The sequence below is a fragment of the Siphateles boraxobius genome, unplaced genomic scaffold (genome assembly GCF_051911475.1).
Source record: "Siphateles boraxobius isolate OS27281-9 unplaced genomic scaffold, OSU_SipBor_1 117, whole genome shotgun sequence".
NCBI lineage: Eukaryota > Metazoa > Chordata > Actinopteri > Cypriniformes > Leuciscidae > Siphateles > Siphateles boraxobius.
In genome coordinates, this window is record NW_027508719.1 from 72051 (window position 1) to 95170 (window position 23120).

Genomic DNA, 23120 nt, shown 5'->3' on the forward strand with positions numbered 1-23120 from the left:
AGTGTATGAGTGAAGAACAAATGTGTGTTTGTATTGAACATTGATGTAGCAACAGATTTTTGTGTGAAAATAAATCATAAAAGTGGTTGCTTTTGTTTAAAAATCATATTAATATATGATGTGGCGAGGATTGTTGATATAAACACTTTAGCTAGAAAAAATGTTAATACTTGTAATCACTTTAGCAAAGTTTGCACTTTTTATGTTTATTTTGATCAATTAAATCATTCATTAAATATACTGTCATCAAAATGTTAATATAGAATATTTTATTAATTTAAAAAAAGTAAAGATTCTGAAAGCACTGAATATCCCATAATAATTTAATACAGATTTACAGTAGTAAAGAGGCAGTAGAGGAGACTTTATAACTATGAAGATTCATGGTAAAACTATATGCTAAATTGAAAATAAACAAACAAAAACATTTCAATACTTAAGTGAAAACGATTTCTATCAATTGTTTTACTAACACCAGACTGCAGTTTTACCACAAGTAAAGTTTAATCAAAAGTTAGTGTTTCCCATTCAGCAGAGAGAGACAACCGTATCTGTGAAGGACATGCCTGAACCTAAAGCAGGGGAAATATGTGCAGGAAACAGAATGAATAAAAGCCAGGTAAAAGAGGAAGATGTCTGCTGGTTTCACACACAGAAAACACTCACACAGGACTGGTTTACTCAAACACACTGGATTCATAAGCTCCTCAGAATAGTGACTGGTGAATGTACAACAGCACGAGTTCAAGATAAAGCTCGTTGCATTGATGCTAATGCTTTTCTTCAAACGTATTGGATTATATAAAGGAATGACCATATAAACTTCCTCTTTTTCTTTCAGATTGCTAAATTATATGTGTTTCTTTGAATGGATGTTGTTTTGTTATATCTAAAGATAATAAAAAGTTGATCAGAAAAAAAAATACATTTTTCGCTGAAACCTTGTGAGTTGTTTGCGAGTGAACGCAAAGTTTCTCAGGGAAACAGGTTTCTGTGAGGGGATTTCATTTTTTCACACAACTCCTTTTCTCTCCATCCAGGGATCGTACAGACACTGTAAAATTACATTCCGGGACTCGAGGACTACTTCCCTGGTTTTCAAGGACAGAGATCTCACTTATCAAACAATCTTTATTAGCTTTTCAATTATAAAAAAGGTAAATAGATACATAAAAATAAACTAATAAAACAACTTAGTACAAATAATGCATAGCTGCACATGCAATGACTGTGGAAACTTTAATCATTGAAAGGATACTATGAAAGATATCACCCGCCTTATTAAACCGGATTTATTTCCATAAATATATGATTGACCTGAAGAATGAAAACTGTGACATATACTAGGATGTTTATGAGAAATATCACACTCATAACCATGTGAAATGGCTCTATATCAGTGTAAGATGGACTTCAGCATTGATTGTGTGTGAAAAGTATTAACACTAAGTAAAATTAAAACAAAAATTTAAATGAAACACTGATGTTACACATCTGGTATTTTAATAATTCAAGCACCTTTTCCTAAATATGACTAATTAAGGGTTTTCCTTGACCTACATTTCAAAAAGTAAAAATTCAAGCGCCTTGTATGAACCGTCCATCACAAAACCACGGGCTCTGTTAATAAAAGAGTTATAACCCAACATGAAGGATCCAGGACAGGCCACGCAACCCAAGTGTAGAAACATCTTTAGCATTTCTTTATTGAACTAAACTGATACAGCGATCAAATTTACAATGGGTGCACATCACAGTTCAGTCAGCAACAACGTAACAGCAATATAATCACAATAACCAGTATGTTACTATTGTTAGGTTCATAATGTGTTGGCTCCTAAAGGGACTGGGACCATGACAACGAAAAAACAAAACCGCAGCCAAGTACGTGCAACTCTCTTCAAGGTTTGCCACATCTCTTTATTTCAGTTTATGTAGAGAGCCTTGCAGAATTGACACTGACAGAGCATAAATAAAACCAGTTGATAGGAAGACAGTGTACAAAACCAGAACATCTTAGAACATACTTACCTACACCTGTCCTGGTAAACCCATCGAAAACAAAGAAAAATCAACACTTGAGCAGTTTGCAGGGCTTTAGTCAGCGTGTAATAACACTCCTCTGTTTAGCGTGTTCACATAGCATGTGCTCAAAAGCAAGAGGAATTATTTTCTATTGACTGCACACGGAAACTAAGTTGGCATTCATTTTGGGGAGAAAGATTGGAGATCCGAGGTTTGCATCCGTCACCCGGGTTTAAGTCATGATGACAAGGCTAAAATAGTTCAAGACGCACATAACCCAACTACCTACCTAACTAACTAACAAAAAAGAAAAGAAAAAAAGAGCCTATCTGTGTTGATTATTTTTGTGTTGACTGTTACATTTCCTTGGAACAAAGTCGTATTTCAGATCCACTTCAATCAACCACAGAAAACAAAGCAAGATCAGTGGAGCCAACAAACATCTAATTGGTCAGACGAAGGGAAAGTGTGCGAGGTCTCGGTCCGGCTCGCGGGAACAAAAGCTGTCCAGGGGGGGGGGGGGTCGTGACGGTGCTCACCTGTGGCTCACGAGTCTCTGCGACACACACACACACACACACAAACGCACGCATGCGCGCGCTCAGGTGCTCTCGCTGCTCTCCACAGACTGCATCTTCACCAGGTGGTCGGGCTTGGCGCCGGCGGCGTGATGATCCCACATCTGCAGGTACAGTCTCTCCAGCTCCAGCGTGTACTGTTTGGTGTTGAAGAGCGGGCTGATGATGCGCTGCTTCCAGACGCGGGAGCGCACCTTCTTCAGGCTGAGCGGGACGACAGACAGCAACAGGTTAAGGTGCGCTCATTGCATGCACAATTCACGTTTGCATATAAATGCGTCTCTTCAGTGCGTAGACACAACCACCATACAATGACACATCCATTCACTCCTTTTTTTTTTTAACACTCAATAATCAAGCCGTTTGGATTTTCTGAGTATTATGATGTCATATTGCTTAAGCTCCGCCCACGATTGCTGACAGATTGTCCCGTATTAGCATATTTCCAGCCATATGTATACTGTCCGCTAAGACAGCACATTACGTGTTTTGTGTGACACCCCCCATGGGAAGGGTGCTCATTAACATTTAAAGAGACATGCACCGGAACGGGTCAGAGCTGTTTTTGAGGAGGTAAAAGGGTGTTTTACACAATATTGAGGAATTTTAACCAAAGTATGTTACAAACTTTACATGAAGACCCTAAAGAATCATACCAACTTGAGGAAAATAGGCATCCGACGACCCCTTTGAACATTAGGGTTGGGCGATGTCTAAAGCAGCACATTCACATTCTTCACATTCAAACATCGCGATAGAAGATGACATCAGGAGGGGAAACATTAAATGTTAAAAATGTAACGTTCTCATTTTTACACTTGATATTCTCGTCTTCATCTCATCAGTAATCTCGACCGAGGAGCGGCTGTCAGGCTGTGCTGTCACTGAGCCGGAGACGCTCAGCGCCGGTCATGTAGAACTATACCACATAATGTTTATTTTAGGTTTTACACATTTAAGTGCACATAAGTACTAGCAAATACATTTATAGTTTGTGAAATACACAATGTTGTAGTGGGTTTTTGATCTACTTTTTGCCCTCAAATTTGAAAAGATTAAATTTGGAGTTGAAAAAAAAATGAAATCTGATATTTTCTTAAAATCATGGAGCCCATTTTTAGATTAGTTTAAGGAGACAAGCTCTGGCTAAAACGTCATTTATTTATTTTTTTATTTGTTTCTATGCATGTCTATGCATATATTACTGTGATTATATGTTCATTTGTATGTGAGCATGTATTATCCTTGTTTTTTGCCTCGATTTAATTCTGCAACAATCTGATGCTTGTACTGTGCTTGAGATGCTTTTAAAAATTTGCCGACATGTTTTATTCATATCAGATACACATAGCGTAAGTAACTATAAAGTTTACTCTATTCTTCTCCCAGTTCATTGGCCACTTAATTTCATGTATTTCAGGACAAGCTTGATGAATTCACGAGACAGCACTCTGACCTGCCGTGCAAACAAACATGGTGGCGCCCATCTCCCGTAACAGATCAAGAGCGGGAGGAAACAAACCGTGATGCATCATCTATCAGCCCAACCCTATTAAACATGTCTTGTTTTGAATGCATTAATTGACAAAATGAGCTTACAATTCCATATCAGTGCCGAGCTTCACGGCAACGTCTTCATACTCCTGCCGGCTCTGGGCGATGAGCTCGAGACAGCCGAGACACGTGAGCTGAGAGGCGGCGACTCGTGAAGCCAGTGTCTCTCCTGCAGGAAACATGAGATCAGGAGATACAGTCACTGTTCTGAAGAAAACATGAGGTGTTTGCCTGTGCTAAAGTCACACTTGGCTGGTTGTACTTTCACAGCGTCCGAATCGAATACTTCCCTACTATAGGCCAAAAACACTGTGCCAAAAGAGCAGTATGTCCAAATACATAGTATTTGAAAAACAGCAGGTGAAAAGTCCCTGGATGATCTACGGTACTACTTCCAGCGAGATTATGAACTGCACATCTGATGGACACTTTAGTATCCCATGAGGCCACGGGAGAGGATTTGTGAATGACAATGAAGCAATACAACTGATGCTGGTAGATCACATGATAATGACAACACAAGGGGCTTTCGCACCGGAGGAACCTTTTCCTAGTTCCTAAAACTGTTGGAGGAAGTTCCCAGTTTTGGGCGTGTTCGCACCGCAGGAACTAGGAATAATTTTAGGTCTAGAAATTCCTTTTGGAGGAACTAACTGTCCGACTCTGTTGGTGTCTCTATGATACATGATTTGGGTCCCTGTAAGTCTACGGGATTTTTTTCTTTTAATTTTTAGTCATCCAAACAAACCACTAAAGTATAAGCAATACCAATAGTCATGCTGACAGACCACACTAATAATAAGAAATGGGTTTATGCCTGTGAATTAGAAGGCATACATTTTATAGCATGTGCTCCTAGTAGGGGTGCAACAATATATCGTGTCACAATACAAAAATGCAACATGTATCGTGGATAGTGAAAATATGTATTGTGTGTAGTTCATCCAAAATGAAATGAAAAAAATTAAAGTTTTCAGAATTTGTGTCAGTACTACATTAAACTACTATATATAATGTTGAATATAATGTATAATAATGCAAAGGTGAAATATTTGTGAGTCCTGATAATGCCAAATGTCTGATGTTACCAGTAAAAAGTGGCATACGTTATTTAAAATATATCTAGTCAGTAAAAGAGTTCAAGTATATTCATCTAAAATAATTCTGTATATAATTCAGCTTCAGAATCATGAATATTGTTATTCTGGTGTCTCTATTGTCCTGTGCTTTGGATTTCCAGCATCAAGACCATTTACACAATGTAAAACCAAAATTTGCTTTTTAATCAACAGTACATTTTTTGTTAATCTTTTATCATGTCTTGGAGTATCGCAATAATATCGAATCATGACGTGAGGGTCTCGTTACACCCCTAGCTCCTAGTGTGTGTTACCTGGCATAGTGACCATGGGGGTCCCGGCCCACAGCACATCCATGCCTGTGGTGTGTCCGTTGCAGAGCGGGGTGTCCAGGCACACATCGGCCAGCTGTCCGCGCCGCACGTGCTCCTCCTTCGGGGCCACCGGGGAGAAGATGATGCGGGACGCGGGCAGGCCCAGGTTCAGGGCGTATTGCTGGATATTGGGCTCGCCCACGGCCGGGAAGCGCAGCAGCCACAGCACACTGTTGGGCACACGCTTCAGGATCTGCACAACGGAGAGCACAGTGAGGAGAGAAGCCGCCAGAGGATCTGCTCCACAACGAGCACATGCTGTTCGCTTCAATCAATCCATAATAAACACCACGATTTCAATTTACTTTGAGTCAAAGATCGCAAAGATTTGAGAATACTCAAAACATGTCTGCAGAAGCCTCTGTTGGTCTCTCATTTAAAATATTACTTAGCTGGAGAAACAACAGCGAAACAGTTATGTAGATATAATGCCTTTAGCTATACCGCCCAACCCTAAACTATGTAAATACAGATTCAATAAGTTGTCAAGATTTAACTAGCTTTGTATTATTAATGTTAGTATTGTATGTAAATGAGCAAATAAACAATATGGACACTTTCTCCGTTTTATCTTCACCCAGATACCTGTTTATTAGTTAGCAAAAGTCAAAATGACCTGTTTTGCATCATCCAGCATATTTTGACAACTCTTTAGTTCAAACTATAGATTGAACTTCTGCATTTTTTGTATTACTGCCCACGGACAGTCGGATAGACAAATGGGCAGCGCCAAAATCAAGTGCATTATGGGTGTTTTTGTCAAAAGGAAATGCCACAGCTCTTTTTGTCTGTTTTCTCTAATCATGTAGCGCTGATTTCAATTTGCGTTTCTACTGCATAGACAAGTGTTATTAATAAAATAACACATCTTCGCCCTTTAAATCTTACATTGGCCCACATCTGCAGGGTGGGAGGGTCAATCTTATAGAGCTGGTTGAAGTTGCAATAGACAATAGCGTCTTCAGGAAGGCCATATTGCGAGCGGGTGGTCACCACAATCGTTCTGGGAACTTCTTCTCCTGTTGCTGCCTTGTTGTTAATCTAAACAGAAAGGTTGAAGAACACATGAGTTACTAGTTTAGGTACTGAAAAGACAAGCATGCTCCCTAAAACAGTGTCGCCCAACCCAACTTCTCCGCAACCGTGTTTGTGCCCTACAGCAGTGGTGTGAAGGCCCAAGTGAAGGGGAAATGCCTATTGCACATAGCCTTTCTCAAAGCGTGCTTTACTCAGCCATACCTGCAAGGCTACAGTCCCAGATACTACAACCTCCTCCAATGTAAAAATCTGAAAAACAACAACATGTGGTAATATTCTGACTCCGCCTACTATCATCAAATCGTCTTTTTGCCAGATCTTCCCTTAAAGCAGGAGTCAATCAGGAGTTGTTCGAAGGAGGAAACTGATCTGAGATGATTAGAATCATTTCATCACCAATCTGAGTGAAATCAAGGCTCTCACGTGTGAGTACAAATGCAACCGCGTTCGATAAAAACACCTCAACACGGCTTTAATCGCCATAATGACTTAGACATTGACAATTTGGGCATGATTGAGGTGCCAGGGACCACATTTACATACAAAGCCAAATTTAGAATTATTAATAATTAGAAAGTGATATATTCTGTTTGTGCGCATGATTAACGTGAACACATTAAATACTCTAGTCACACAAAATCTGAATTTTGACAAAGCAAAAATGGAGGATCACAAAAGAGTGTGCATGTAACCCTCTTTCACAGAATGAAGGCTAGTGTTGTGCATGTAAACGTGGTCAATTATCCACAGATCTGTCATGCTAAGAATGAAGGACAGGACTAAATCACAGTCGGAGAGCAAGCCAGGACCCTCACAGCCAGGAAGAAGCAGGGAAATGAGTTCCTCAGACACGAGATCGACACTGAGGGCCGTACCTGAGTGGTGGCCAGGCCGTTGCTGACGGTGAAGCCGTTGATGGTGACCTGGATCTGGCCTTGGTTGATCATGTTAATGATGGCCTCGGCAGCCGTGTTCATCGGGATGACGGGCATGGAGAGGGTACCGTTAGTGTCAGCCACCTCTTGACCATCACAGTCCATCTGAAAGCAGGAGAAGAAACATTAGCTTTACCCTTGGCTTTAAACATTTAGCTTTATCCTTTACCCTGTCTGTTTAACAGGGTAAAGGAATGAGAGGTAGATTAAAGCTGTGATTTCTTGAACCTAATTTTTATCGGGAAAATGTAAATAATTTAATCTTAAGAAATGAACCATTGTTCTTTTAAAGTATCATGCTGAACTGACCGACAGATTCAGTGATTATAAAACTGAAACTAAAACCCTTTACTTGTTTTCTGTGTAATTCAGGCACAATTTGAAGAAAAGTTTGTGCTTTTCATGAGACTTTCATCTGACTTCCTACTTTTCCATATATTAGGAAGTGGAAATGGCTAACAAGTTAATAAGGTATTCTTGACTAACCTTCACCACTTTGACATCCGGCAGGCTTTCCAGAAAGGCTTTCAGATCGATGCCATTCAGCACTATGCGGTTGTCAAAAATGTGTCCATTTGACTTGAAGTCTATCACTGCTTTTTTCTATTGGGTAAAGAGAAAAACGTGAACCTTCTTTTCTGTGATAGATCTAAATAAAATCATGTGATGGGAGACTGAATCTTACCTTGAGGTGAGGGAACATGTTAGCATGATCTCCAATGAAGAAGGTGTTGGGCATGTAGGCCAGTTTCTCAGAGTATTGCTCTGCGACCTCAATGGGTGACGTGTCCTTATCAGTGATGATGTAGTCCATGAAGGGAGCACCACTGGTGCCTGGGTATCCAAGCCACATGGCCTGGGTGGATTGGAAAAAATAGTTATTATTCTACTTAAGCTTTATGTATTATCTGATATACTCTCCCGTTCAAAAGTATGGGACAGAAAGTTGTTGTTTTTTAGTTGTTTTAAGAAAGTAGTACTTTTATTCTGCAAGGACACATTGATCAAGCGTGTCATTAAAGACATGCTAAAATGCTGTTCCTATTCATCAAAGAAACCTAAAAAATATCACGTTTTCCTCAAAAATATGAACTGTCTTCAACATTGATAAATAAATTATTTCTGAAGGATCATGTGACACTGAAGACTGGAGTAATGATGCTGAAAATTCAGCTTTAAAAACAGTAATGACATCTTAAAATATATATTACAATAGAAAATAACTATTTTAATGGTCACAAAAGATGCTAATTGTTCTGGCTGTCTCGAGCCAATATGCAAGACAATCCTTATTATAATTGTAAGAAAATTATCACTACGTTTTTTTATTTAAGGAATTTGTTGCAAATGTCTCCTCTAAATTTGGCCCAGATCTCTCCAATGTTATATCACCAACACTGTAAAAATATTCCAATCACACATGTGCACATTATATTAACTTAATAACATTAAAAAAAATGATGTGGTTAAACACAGATGCCATTCTGTAAGCTGGACTCTGAAATGCCAACCTGAATGGGTGCCGGGCGCAGTGCGAACAGCTCATTGCGTGCTCCTTTAGTATAACCATTCATGTTGACCAGGATGTGGACTCCATCTTGAAAGATCCTGTCGGCTGCTTTTCCATTACAAGGGATCTATGGAGAGATGAGAGCATGATGAAATCAAAACAGATCCCCTGAAAGGAGGAGTAAGATGATGTGTCTTGAATGGGCCTGCAATGCCTATCCTCACCTGTGAGAGGTCGATGAAGTGATGAGACTCTGCCAAGACTTTAACTCTGAAGTTGGTGCTGTCATCAGGGCTGAGAGCATAGCAGAACACCTGCACAAAACACAACACTATGAGCAGAATAACATTTGAGAGCAGTAGCACCAGTTTCACTAACCCGATTTTTAATCATGAAATTACTATTTTTTTGCATTAATAAGTGCAGTTACTAATAATATTACATGTTTGTTTATTGGAAATTTGACAAAGCACTGAGCATGAATTGAAATGCAGATAAAATGACCTTTTATTAATAACAGAAACTTGCAAAAAAAAAATTTATAGGGAAAAAGTAAATATTCTACTCTTGTTAAATGAACCATCGTTCTTATAAAGTATCATGCTGAACTGACCGACAGATTCAGTGATTATAAAAGAAGTGCTCTTTACTTATTTTCTGTGTAATTCAGTTATAATTTGATGAAAAGTTTGTGCTTTTCATGGGGCTTTGTGACATCCTACTTATTTTTCATATATTAGGGACTGGAAATGGCTAATAATCAATAAGTTGTCCTCTGCCGCCATCTGCTGGTTATAGTGGTATATAGTGGCCCTTGAAAAGTGCTTGAATTTCACTCTCAAAAGGCTGTACGAACCCTGAGATGAATAATGTAATAACATTAAATTATTTCTGCCACAATACCATAGGTTATAGTTAGCATTACTACAATAAATCCACAGTGAATGTTGGTGATTTGTGGATTGAAAAGCCTTCTAACTGCTCGTTCACAGCTAATTGTTTCTCCTGGTTTCCACGTCATCCGATATGGTTAAATCTAACAGTTAATAAGAAGTGATTCAGAAAATTGCTTAAATTAAACATTTATTGAACAACACAAGCCTCTCCAATCAGTGTACTTGCATAAAATAAATTAAAATATGTATATGATAAATATTAAATTACTGTCAAATAAACTTTTAGATGAAAAAAAGTTTTAGCGCACAAAAACGTACATAAATAAAATAAATTATATAATAAGAATAAGTAATAACTTGTAGGTTTCAAATTCTACATATGGCACATTTATTGTTCAACAAAAAATATTTTAGCAATATATTTTTGTTCGAATTATTGCACTCTGTTGTCTGTTTTTCGCGCATACGTGCGGCAGCGCTCGTTCATTGAAATCTGTTAAGTTTAGTGGAGATTCACTCCTGACAGTAAAATGGAAATATTTGCACGAGTTTCTAACATTTACAAATGAAGAATATACCTATGAAGTTAAACACTGAGGAAAGCACTACATCTCAAGCACATTAAACAGCGCAAGTATCTGTCTATCAGTCAGCAAATGTATCTGAGAGACACGGGTACTTTCCAGTCTACGTGCGCTTCAATATTTAATTAGGCAAGGCTTAAAAACAGGAAAATTATGGTTTCTTGGGAAGTTACCAGGTAGTCCTCTTCAAAAAGTTATCAGGCAGAGGGGGAGTGGCAATCTGCAGGAGGCAGTGTTACAAGTTCCACAACAACGCTTAGCTGCCCGCAGATGCGCCTGCCTATTAATCGCCCTTATTTGCAGCACAATCGCCCGATGGCGATTCATTAAAAAATGCCAAAAATCGTCCCAATCAATCAGTCGATTTCAAAATCTAAACACTTCTCACTAGATCTCACTGCGATGTTATTAATTTTGCGGCGAATTCAAACGCTTTTTCTCTCGATGTCCAGCGCTGTGTAGTAACGGTGAGATCGAGTAAACCTGTTCTTAGCTCAAACGAGTAGTGTGGTATCGTTCCACTTTCGTTTCGTTTGCCATTTCTGAAAAAACTATAAATTGAACAGAAAGACCTATACATAACAACTAGTGTTTTAGACTTCACCTCAAACTTCTCGGAGTTGTGCATGCCAGGGATGGACTGCATCAGGTGAGAAGTGGGATGGTTGCCGAAATCTGAGCTAACGTAACCCACTCGCAAACGGCCTGCACTGGCCTTCAGGTCCTTTGGATGCTCATAAGCAGGTTTGTGAAGAGCATTGATCTATAAAGCAAGAAAAGTATTACCACATCGATGCTCATACATTGAAAAAGTACAGACACGACTTTCAGCCAAGTGAAAAATCTGAAATTATAGCAGAATAGGCCAGTGTAAATCCTTTTAGTGTAATATACACACCTTATCCAGACACAAGTTGCCATGTCTCTCTGCAATGGCCTTGCGGAAACCGTGCGAGAGGGGGTACAGCATGCTGTGATGGGGGTGCACTGACGGCAGGCGGTTCTTATCCAGCTGATCGGCCACAATGCTCACCAGCTTCTTCATACGCTCATCATAGTCGGTCCAGTCACATACAATCTGAAGATCAGAGTACAACACAGCATCACACAAACGTTCACACCTGTGAGCGGAGTGAAAATCTGCACGTTCATGATGCTTACGTTCAATTCCATTCACATTTATTTGTGTAGCGCTTTTCACATTACACATCGTTTCAAAGCAGCTTTATAGAAAATCCACATTACAATTTAGAGTGATCCGTCATCAGAGGAAACTAAGTTATGCATTTCAGAAAATAATGCTAAAATGTATTAATTTCAAACAATGTAATAATTTAAGGCAGAAACAATGAGCTCATTGAAGTAATGCATACTTGTCAGTTAACAAATGATTCTGACACACCTGTAGACAGTGAGCCAGGTTACAATAAGCATCAGGGAAGTCAGGCTTGAGCTTCAGGGCAGTGCGATAAGATGCAATCGCCTCAGGAATGTTCCCAGAATCCTTTAAGGGGAGAGTGACACCATTTGAATTCAAAATAACACTGAAAATAAGTATTATTCTCCATGGCTCAAGATTCATACCTTGTGTATGGAAGCCAAGTTACTGTGCGCATCGGCAAAAGCGGGGTTGATCTGAATGGCTCGAGTGTAGCATGTCAGCGCGCCCTGAACGTCCTGCATCTCTTTAAGAGTGTTGCCCATGTTGGAGTAGGCATCAGCAAACGTGGGGCTGATTCTGTTCATCAAGTACAAACAGACAGTGAGACTTTGAAAGACGCCAATAGACGGTATGTGTGTGACGTCACCGTCGGCCGGAGTGACTGCGGTTACACACACTGAGTGGCAAAAACACTGAGCGGCAGCATTTGTTTTCAGCTGCAAAACACACCAAACGCATCTAAAACGGGAAAGAGCTTTGAGATCGACTGTACAACTAGATTTGACAAGAAATCTGAGGTGTAATTTTACAGATTGCCAAAAGCTTCAGAACAAAGAAGCAAATGAATCGCTGCAAATCACAGAAACAACTCGATCCAGGCAGAGAATGGTGGATTTGCAGTTATCATTTGTGTCAATATGCTGAATTTAGGGGTAAAATCATAACCTGTATATTGTATTGACAACTCGTCAATTAAATATTTACCATCGTATATTAGGGGTGGGAATCTCGCGGCACCTCACGATTCGATTACGATTCAGAGGGCTGCGATTCGATGCTAAAGCGATTATCGATTATCTGAATCTTTGTGTGTGTGTGTGTGTGTGAATATAAATACTTTGCTTTAAAAGTACAAAGTAATGACCCATAAAGAATTAATGTACAATATATTTTATTAACATTGCAAAGAACCAACAGGAAAATAAATGTGTGCCTGAACTAGCAGCATACTTGTAGTAAATCAATAGTATAACAACGACTGGTACAGCCGAGTGTTTTTCCTCCTCTGGGTGGAATTTGTCATATGGCTTCTCATATTTGTCGTGTTTCCGAAATATTTTAGTTTTATTCTACAAAGCTTACAACTAGTGTGGCTCTTGTCCAGCTCCTTTCCCCCGTTAACTTCATAGAAGGCAAAATATTTCCACACGTCAGCTTTTAACGAGGAGGGTGTTTGGATTTCGCGCTCAGCCATCGCGTCTCTGTAATGTGCGCACGCCACAGACGGTTCGGGCACTGCACTTCCGCGCTTCAGAGTTCCGTCTTTTGCGTTCCGTCAATATTACGTTATTATAAATGAATATCTAAAAAAAATTTTGGCATTTGTGAATCGATTCAGAACCGTCCGCATCGCGATGCATCTAAGAATCGATTTTTTCCCCCACCCCTATTGTATATTCTGCATAATTGGACGTTTTTAAATAAACACTGACAAACCACTATACAAGTTTTAGGGCTGGACGAGATGACGATATCTATAACGTTGATATAAGTGATCACATGGATTTAAACCTATATTATATTTTAGGGGTGTCCCCGACTAAGGATTTTCATAGTCGAATCAGAATCGTCAAGTCTTCCCTATAGTCGAATCGTGTGTGCGGTTGGGGAGGGGGCGGGGCTTTAACATTTTAAAGCCACGATGTACAGAACATCACACAAAGATAGAAGAAAATGTAGAAAAACATTTCGGATCAATAAAACTAAGAAATAACATAAATAACTGCAGAAAGGCCACACTGCAGACAGGATTTGCAATTCGCATGCAAATCAAATTAAATCAGCTAATCCTCTAAGTAGCCTACAGAGCGCAACATCGACGCACCGAAAAATAATCTACAACTAATTTACAGAATTAAATAAGAACAGAATATAACTTTCTAATAAATAAAAATACAAAACGAAATAAGTCAGAATCAAGTCACAAGATGCAGAACAAATGTGTGCAAAGTGCCTAAAGTGCAGGGGAACATGTATTCAAAACACAAGCCACAAATAGTTAAATTAGATTATCCTGAGTGATCAATAAATTAAATAAAAATAAATCAATTATTAAAATATCGAAAGTATAGCCAGAATTGTCAACTTTGTCTTTTTAACTACAGAAACAACAATAATCGAGGGACAGTTTCTAAACATGTTCACAGCATCCTGAAATCAAATTAGAACCGGCTGAAATGTGTTGAAATCACTTGTACCCGTATACCTGATCGAGAGAGAAAAAATCTAGTCTTTCACTCTGTCTGTGTCTCTGTGTCCGTTTGAGTCTTTTCAACTTGTGTGCGCGGATAAAATACATTCTAAAACACTTAACGAGCAACGTTTGACGGCTTAATGTCCTAAGACAGTTATATTAATAGATCAAATTCTGTACACACCTTATGTAGCCAACAGAAAAGCAGATGAGCCCAGAATATGAACACAACGAGTTTAATTAAATGCTAATTTTCCTCCCATTGAAAACCGTTATTATAAAGAAAGCGCTTTATGTGACTAGGAGGAATGCGTTGTGTTCATATTCTGGGTTCATCTGCTTATCTGCACATAGTATGGTTTCTTAATGAGATATGTACTATACATTAATTAAGCCATGTAAAAGTGCCCTTTAAAAGCTTTTTTCACGTTAAGCGTTTTAGAATGTCGCGAGGAAAACCAACTTGTTAACGTTGGCCTGCAGAAGTGCGATCATGGTTTTCCTGATGCTAAATCCAGCCTCGGAGAATATTCTTTCTGATGGATGTGCATCCACTCTTTAGATTTTCTTATCCCAGACATTTTTAAAGATTTAAATCCCTGCCGCCAAAATGTTCCTCTTTCGGTCACGGATCGAAAGTGAAACTTAAATCTGTCACGGGGTGTTTGGATTTATTCACGCACGTTAGAAATATTTATTAAAAGCTTCTTCCTTTGCACATTTGTATTTACAGCATTATCATAATAGGCTCATATATTAACGTATTGACAGAACTGTTTAACTGGTGTTAACTCGCAGTTTCACGCAGCAGCTCTTCTGCCACTCAGTCCGGCTGAGAGAGTGACGTCACTGCAAACCCTCTATACTAAACAACATATGAGTACATCTAGACACAAGAACATGCCTGATGGCCTCCTTATAGTGCATGAGGGCCTCCTGAAGTTTCCCCTGCTGCTGCAGGACACTGGCCAGGTTTGAATGGGCAGCGGCAAATTCAGGGAAAACCTTTACAACAAAGAAAACCAAGACATGATTCAAAAATCGATCACTTTTTTAAACACACATAATAACAGATGTGTTTTCAGTGGACTTCACCTCCAGTGCTTTCCTGTAGAGCTGCACAGCATCCTCGATGTTGCCTTGCTCACGCTTGATGTTGGCCAGATTGTTCAGGGAGTCCGCATGAGTCGGGCACAGACGCAGAGCAGTGTTGTAACACTCCTCAGCTTCAGAAACCTAACAGGAAATGTGCAAGTTAGCGCTTGACTTTAAAGGTACTGGACCGTTCATTTACCGCTGTTCTGCAAATTTTCAGGGCAAATCCACACATTTGAGCATTTTGCGAGAGGACAATCATTTTTGCAACGGGTTCAAGCTGATTCGCTCGTGTTCAAATGTTTCAGACAGCGAACTGATTACTCTTTTGTGTTTCCTTCCCTTTGAACAGACACAAACACAAAAATATGTCAAAGTACCCATCTTAATGCCGTCTCAGCAAGTATTCTCTCGGTTATGTCATAAGTGAACAGTTGAGAAAGTAACCGGATGTTTGTCAGTTTTTTCGGTCCGTGCAGTCGGTCTTAAAGTGACAGAAGCCTAATATTCCTACTGTTGTCTGTGTCATTAATGTTAATAAAACAACAAAACAAAGCTTTATAATAGATGCAACTATTTAATTTCTACAGTGAACAAATAGTGTTATTTTACATTCAGGCTTAATTATTAATTTCTGTACTTGAATACTACTGTTAGACTTTGTAATTTTGTTATTTAGTATTCATCTCTGCTTATCAGTTAGGTTAGTATATATATATATATATTAGGGAGCTCAGTATTGGATACTGGTATCGGGCCCGATACTGAGCTCAAGTACTTGTACTCATAAAAATGCTTTGATACCAGGCAGCATGTGCACAGTGTTTGTGCCAAAACAAAGAACACTAACAACAGAGATTATAATGCGGCTAAAAAGAAAGCTGTCTATGAAGTAAATGTATCCAATTAGTGGAATATTAAACTAAATATATAGTAACGGCCGGTGCGTGGGCTGATAAGAGAAAAACACGCAGTGGATTGAGAGCGCAGCGGCACAGAAGTGTGCGACCTGGTCAACCGCATCACTTTTTAACAGACGTCAGTGGAAAGTTTGTAGTCAGTCGGATGTCATATAATATCAGGCCTATAATATCTTCACCTGTTCAACGGAGAAACTCACGGAGCGACCACACGAGCCACTGCCTAAACTGAAACTGACTGGTCTTCTTTTTATTAGCTGTGTAGAAAATGTGAAAACAGCTCTCAGAGAGAATGGGTTGTCATGTCCACACATGCATTTATTTATTTCATAAAATCGGAGCATTTAGCGTCATATAATCGCATAGTCTTGACATTGCGATATGATTAATCGTGCAGCACTAATATATATATATATATATATAAATATGCATAAACCTGATGCTGTGTTATAATATTAATCAAAAAAACGACAAAGAAATAACTCACAGCTCTTGACTAAATAGGCGGCCTTTTGTAACTTTACAAAAAGATCCATCTATATTTAATCTATGCAGTAATGAATATGCAGTGTTTTTTTCACATTTGATTACTTTATTCGTACTCGTTCTGGAAAAAGCGATATCGGTGCATCCCCAATATATATTTTTTTCTTTTGCTGATCCGAAAAAAGATCCGATCCGTGGCTCAAAAACCGTAAATGATTTGAACCGTGAATTTTGTGATCCGTTGCACCACTATCAGGGACACATGACACAAACGCAGGTTCTTACATTGCCCTTCTCCTTCAGTGCATTAGCGAGATTGCAGTATGCGTCAGGAAAGTGTGGCTGCAGCTCAATGGCACGACGGTAGGTGTCGATGGCCAGGTCGATCAAACCCTGCTCGTAGTACACACAAGCCAGGTTTCCATGAACAACTGCATGGTTCGGGCTCAGGCTGAGGGCACGCAGATAACCAGCAACAGCTCTGTGGGGGAAAATATATCAATCAGATTGGCTGAAAAAGGCTGAGGACAACTCAGGGTTCGTACACATACTGTAAAACCAAATTCCAGGACTTTCAAGGAATACAATCAGAGATCTCACCAAGCAAACAATATTTTTATTACCTTCAAATTCTAAAAAAAAAAGGTAAACAGATAAATAAAAATATAACAATAAAACAAAATGGTATAAATAAAGTGCAGCACATGCAATGACTGTGGAAACTTCAATAATTGAAAGGATACAATGACAAAGATATCACTTTTCTTATTTAAACTGATTTTTTTTTCATGAATATGATTGAACTGAATAATTTAAGCTGTATCATATACTTGGATATTTATATTAGAAATATCATGCTCACAGGCATGCAGAATGACTCTATATCTATATCAGATGCGCTGCAGCATTAATTTTGCGTGAAAAGATTGTTTTATCAATAAAATTAAACACTAATTTCACATATATTGTCTTTCAATAATTCAAGCAACTTTGTAGGGCTGGGCGATAAATCGATTTTATCGATTAACTCGAATGTGTAGTTTACGCCGATTTTTTTGAATGAAAATCGGTTTTCTCTTTAACAACCGCCGACGCTCCCCTCTGGGTTCCCGTAGTTCCGACCGGGCTCAGCGCTTGCCATGATAGAGATACACAAACAACATGGCAAATGAACAAGACCGTAGCAGCAGAGGCACACCCGCCGAAAACATTTACAACTGAATCTGCAGGGCCGCCAACTCTCACGAGTTCACTGTGAGAGACGCAATTTTGTCACTTTTTACACGCTCTCACGCCACACATCCCTTTTCTCATGCAGAGAAAAATCGCGAAGCAAAGAGGACACTGACACCGACAGACAAGACAGAGCAGATTACTATTGATATGAAACAGATTCTCAGCTCTCAGATTCTGTCAATTTTATTACGAAATTCAAACAATAAACACCGTTTTGGCGCTTGTAAATGTGACGTGAGAGAACGCTGACAGATCTCAGTTCAAGCGGCACGTGAACGGATCATCTGTTACTCTTTACTACCAACTTACCGAGATGTTTACCTCAGGAATCCCTTTTAATGACCCATAGCACGCATGTGGACTTAAAATAATTGCTATAGAGAGGAGTATTTTGCTAAATATGATAACTATATTACACATTCATTGTATTTTTACCTATATCATTAAAATAGTATAACGTTGTTATTATAAAAAACGCATTATATTTAATTTGAGTTAGTTTTAACCTTTAATAATACCAGCTGACAGGGCTCTCTGTTTACAGCATTAGGTGAATTTTTTTTGAGAACAATTAACAACACATTAACGTATCTACCATACCTAATATTTATCCAAACGAATTTATATTGAATCAAGATCAGAATCAATTCACAAGAATTGAATTGAAATTGTGAAATTTGTGTTAAGCAATATTAAAAACACTAGCATACCAGTCATTGTGCCTGTCATAATTAACTTAATAAAATTGTTTAGTTACCAAATAATTTGACAATCACAACACACTTATTGTGATGCAAGTTTTTTGTTTTTTACACATCCCCAATTCCAATCCACCCATTTTATTTTGTTACATTTTCAATGTTTTCAAAGACAGGGCCTGTCCTCTTGTCTTTTTGGCTTGTTGTTTCTGATTGTAATTAAATCCAGATCGAATCCCATAAGGGAATATTAAAACAAAATAAAGTTAAAACTTGTTTTGAACAATTTATTTGTCATTTGCAGATTGATTTTAAGTAGGGAGAGAAAAAAAAATCGATTTAAATCGTAAATCGGATTTTTTGTGAAAAAATCGGGGATTTTTTTTTAGGCCATATCGCCCAGCCCTACAACTTTGCATGAATATGGCTGTTTTCAAGGGTTTTCCAGGACTGTAATGACAGAAGAAATGACTGTTTACCTGTCAAAGATACGAGCCTCTTTCAGAACGTTGCCCAAGTTGATGTAAGCATCCAAAAAGTTTGGGTCCAAGGTCACTGCCTGTAAACCCATAGAACAGCCCATGTGAACATTGCGTTCATTCATATCATTTACCAAAGTGGGATTGTCATACACAACAAACCTTCTCAAAATGATGAATAGCCAGCCAGATCTCTCCCTGGGCGTTGAACACGCAGCCCAGGTTACTCCAGGCCACGGCGAAGTTTGGCTGAGTTTCAATTGCTTTCAGGTAACAAGCCTTGAACAGGTTAACAGTAAAAAAAAAAAAGAAGAAAAAAAAAACAGGAGGAAAAGGAGGTAGAGAGAAGAACGGAGAGTAGACAGGGGAGGGGGTAAAAGAAAATAAACCAAAACATCAAATAAAAAGGAAGAAAAAACAAAAAGGGCAGACAGAAATAGTGTTAGTATCTATTCTCACAAAAAGCAAAAAGTGAGTCTGCAGCATGGGCTCGCGTGCGCGAAATCTGCCGCGCTAAGCTGCACACTTTTCCTACGCTGCGCAAATCCAACCAACACCTACACTCAGACTTACATTCTTCAGTTACGCAGTTTCAAATTAACTTTATCTGACAAAAAACAAATTAAGTGTTAAGACGACAGCTTTAGATAATTGACCTTACACGACCTCAGTAAATTCCCACAACCTTAAATGCAAGTGCGGTGTGCAGGTGGAGGTCCCTGTAATGCAAGCGCACAAAGCCACGCGGGCAACCCGCACTGAGATTGCCGCTTACGCAGTTTCCGCTAGCGCCCGCATTCGCCTGCGCTAACGCCAGCTCAGGGTGAAGACTGCAGACCTGGAGCGATCCCACTCCCAACCAGACTGGCACACAAAACTATGAAACTCTCTACCCTTTGAGGCATTCGACTAGCGTTCGTTTCCCACGGCCAAATCCATTCATATCCTAAGGAGATATTCATGTGAGAGTTAGCACTATGCCAATAGAGCCATGTTTAGGGCTGTGTAGCCACTGGGTGCCATGCTAGCAGGAAAAGGGCGTGCAGGTCTGCAACCCGCAAGCCGGGGGTCGAGGGAAGGGGAAAGTGCGGTTCAAGCGCGCGCGTTTTGGTCGCGGTTTTGTCGCTGCGCAGCCCTTGCGCCGCTGCAGACTCACAGCGCATCATCTGCAACTCCAAATAAAGGAGAAAAAATAAATCATAATCCAAAAATGAACAGGAAAAAAATATCAACAAGTAAGAGAGTTAGAGGGTTCTTACTGTGCTTTTTGTTTTTGCATACAGCATCCAATCATTTTTCTTTGCTAATAAAACTTGGGTTTTGTTACCAATACTATGGTTTTGTTTTTCCTTGTTTTTTTGTTCTTCTTCAAAGGAAGCCACAAGACAGAAGAACTCAGGCATTGGATCAGGCATTTTTCTTTCTGTTTTGTTACAAACCCGTTACCATATTTTTGGACTTTGTCTGGGGGGGGGCGGCCACAGCTGGAAGAGGAGAAGACTGATAGTCCTAGTGTTCCTGTCCACCGGACCGCACCTACGCAGGAATACTGTCACCCACCTGAAACCTTCTAAATAACAATATCAGTGGTGGAAAACCAAAAGAGACAAAATAAGAAAACAAGAGCGTTAGTAAAAGTTTGACATTTCATATCGATATCAAAACTTGTATTGACAAAGCAAAACAAGTAAGACAAAAAAACGAAAAAAGGAGAAAAAGAAATATAAAATGACCTAACATCAGTTTAAAAACCCATGCAATGAAAAGGGTTTTACATTTTTTACAAACAGGAATATGTTCGCAAGGGAGTGAAGAAAGGCTCTGAGTTGAGATTTACACACAGACTCAAACTTTTCATAACCGTTCCACATTTTCAAATACAGGTAAAAGAGGAAGGCGAACTGGCTTGATCTTACCCAAATGAACTGATCACATTGCTCTGGGAATATTATTAATAAATCAGACCATACAAGGGGGAAGAAATGTAATCAAAGATATGTTTCCTTTTCTGTATTCTTTGTTTACATGGTTTAATACCTTTATCCTTTCCTGCTTTCTTGACTCCTGGCCAATGGTTAAGGGGGGAAAAAAGCCTTGGTGTTTAAGGACTTCATACTCATCTAGAAGCCTCCACAGCTCTGAAATAAAGAGGTCAACGCTTGTGTCGCGCGTGTAAAATTCTCTCTCTCTATCATGGTGTCTGACGCGTGCAGTGGAGTGCAAATAGCGATCTGTCTGCCTGGCACAGCCCAGGGCTGATACACAGTGTTGGGAACACATAAACCCTCCCGAACCCAGTTAGCCATATTTCAAAGGAGAAAAACAGGGGGATGTGAAGTCGAACTGAGGGAAAACAGGCCGAAATATAGACGCTCTGGTCAAATTTCACTGTGAAGGCCTTGAGAAGCAGCTTTTGGCTCGACTGAGGGGTCAGACAGACAGTTCGACGCGCGCACACTCCACGGGCCCTAAGCGAGCGCGCGGGGTTAGGAGCGACAGAGCAATTGGGGGGCCGCTGGCGCCCTCGTACTCTTCCCCACTCCGCACCCCTGGGCACCAAATAAGAGGGCTTCAAACCATCAGAAGGAGAACTCTCTCTACAACATCATGTTAAGCTCCCAAAGACCCACCGAAATCATTAACGGCCACGCTGCCTCAAAGAAGGCGTTTACTAGGGCCTTGTAAAGCTGGAGAAGCAAATCCAAATCCAAGCTTAGTCTCTTACACTTTTGAAGGCGGTTAATGATTTTGAATAACCTAAATTAACAGAATTACATGGTTACGGGTTAGAAGCCATCTTATTTTTTGCACAGCAAATACCACTACCTTCATCAGTCCATTTATTTGCCCCCCAAAGACCGAGCCAGCGAAATCCCTCCGAGAAACTACAGGGAAGAAGAAAAAGCATGCCAAAACTGCAGCATGTGTTTTAAGAGCCCCGGTTTGGTAAGACACAGAATAGCCCAGCCTTTCTTCCTTTGTGTGTGGGGGTGAGCGAGGGCTGGCTGGGGCCAGGATGAAGAAGTGTTTAGACTGAGAGAAGAGTTGGAGTGAGAGAGGGCAAAAAGAAGAGGGGGCGTGTCTCTAATCTAGCCATCCAAAATGAGGAACACAACAAAACAAAAAAGTAAGTGAGAAGAGGGTAAAGGGGTCTTGTTAAATTTTTTTTTAAAAGAAGAAAAAAAAAGATTGTTTTTGACTAGTTAGGTGAGATGCAGGTGGTCTTGGTTCACTCTGCTGATCTAGTGGGGCTAGACCTGTATGATGGTAAAGAGTGCTGACGTGGGGACATAAAAGGAGCAGCACGCTCTTAAGTGTGCTGACAGGCACTTACTGGTGTGTGTGTGGGGGGGGGGGAAGAAGCTCAACACTCACTCCCAAAGTACAAGAATGGCTAGGTGTCTGACAGGGGGTCATGATCTAGAGCTATGAGTTTATACTAAAAAAACAAAAGAAATCATTATGTAAACGTGCAAGGGTCGACATATTTAGACATACCTTTGCCTCTTCCAGACGCCCAAGCGCCTTAAGCAGGTTACCCAAGTCACTGCGCACACAATACAGATCCTGCGATGAAAGAGAGAAAGATAATATCAGCAAATACCTAATGCATACAAAACACACTAGGGCTGGGCGATATATAATATTTTCTTTTATGCCAAAAAACATTAGGATATTAAGTAAAGATCATGTTCCATGAAGATATTTTGTAAATTTCCTACCGTAAATGTATAAAACATTTGTTTTTGTGAGTGAATGCAGGACAATCGCGAACACACATGCACAACTTTAAAGGAGATTTTCTCAATGTTTAGATTTTTTTTTGCACCCTCAGGTTCCAGATTTTCAAATCGTTGTATCTCGGCCAAATATTGCCCAATTGTTCAGCTTTCAGGTCATGTATAAATCTCAATATAAAAAAATTGCCCCATGTGACTGGTTTTGTGGTACAGGGTCGCATATAAAGTACAATGTACTGACGGTACTGATGCTGTTGA

General features: G+C 39.6%; 1 protein-coding gene across 8 annotated transcripts in view; it reads right to left on the minus strand.

Annotated features, from left to right (window-relative positions):
• Positions 1-1680: 1680 nt before the first annotated feature.
• The window catches only part of LOC143710589 (UDP-N-acetylglucosamine--peptide N-acetylglucosaminyltransferase 110 kDa subunit), a 33401-nt gene continuing 11961 nt past the window's right edge, over positions 1681-23120 (minus strand). For 2 of the 8 annotated variants that reach the window (XM_077201567.1, XM_077201560.1), the window contains exons 4-24: positions 22621-22689; positions 19285-19401; positions 19123-19202; positions 16995-17190; positions 16403-16480; positions 15304-15444; positions 15113-15213; positions 12158-12311; positions 11976-12077; positions 11472-11651; positions 11178-11336; positions 9318-9407; positions 9095-9220; positions 8269-8439; positions 8070-8186; positions 7524-7688; positions 6850-6897; positions 6499-6651; positions 5551-5803; positions 4203-4326; positions 1681-2807 (exon numbers count right to left, since the gene is read on the minus strand). In XM_077201567.1, the coding sequence (XP_077057682.1) occupies positions 2627-2807; positions 4203-4326; positions 5551-5803; positions 6499-6651; positions 6850-6897; positions 7524-7688; positions 8070-8186; positions 8269-8439; positions 9095-9220; positions 9318-9407; positions 11178-11336; positions 11472-11651; positions 11976-12077; positions 12158-12311; positions 15113-15213; positions 15304-15444; positions 16403-16480; positions 16995-17190; positions 19123-19202; positions 19285-19401; positions 22621-22689 (2805 nt within the window). In that variant the 3' untranslated portion in view covers positions 1681-2626. The remainder of the gene's footprint in view (positions 2808-4202; positions 4327-5550; positions 5804-6498; positions 6652-6849; positions 6898-7523; positions 7689-8069; positions 8187-8268; positions 8440-9094; positions 9221-9317; positions 9408-11177; positions 11337-11471; positions 11652-11975; positions 12078-12157; positions 12312-15112; positions 15214-15303; positions 15445-16402; positions 16481-16994; positions 17191-19122; positions 19203-19284; positions 19402-22620; positions 22690-23120) is intronic. The other 6 variants (XM_077201594.1, XM_077201588.1, XM_077201583.1 and 3 more) reach the window with 3 other exon arrangements.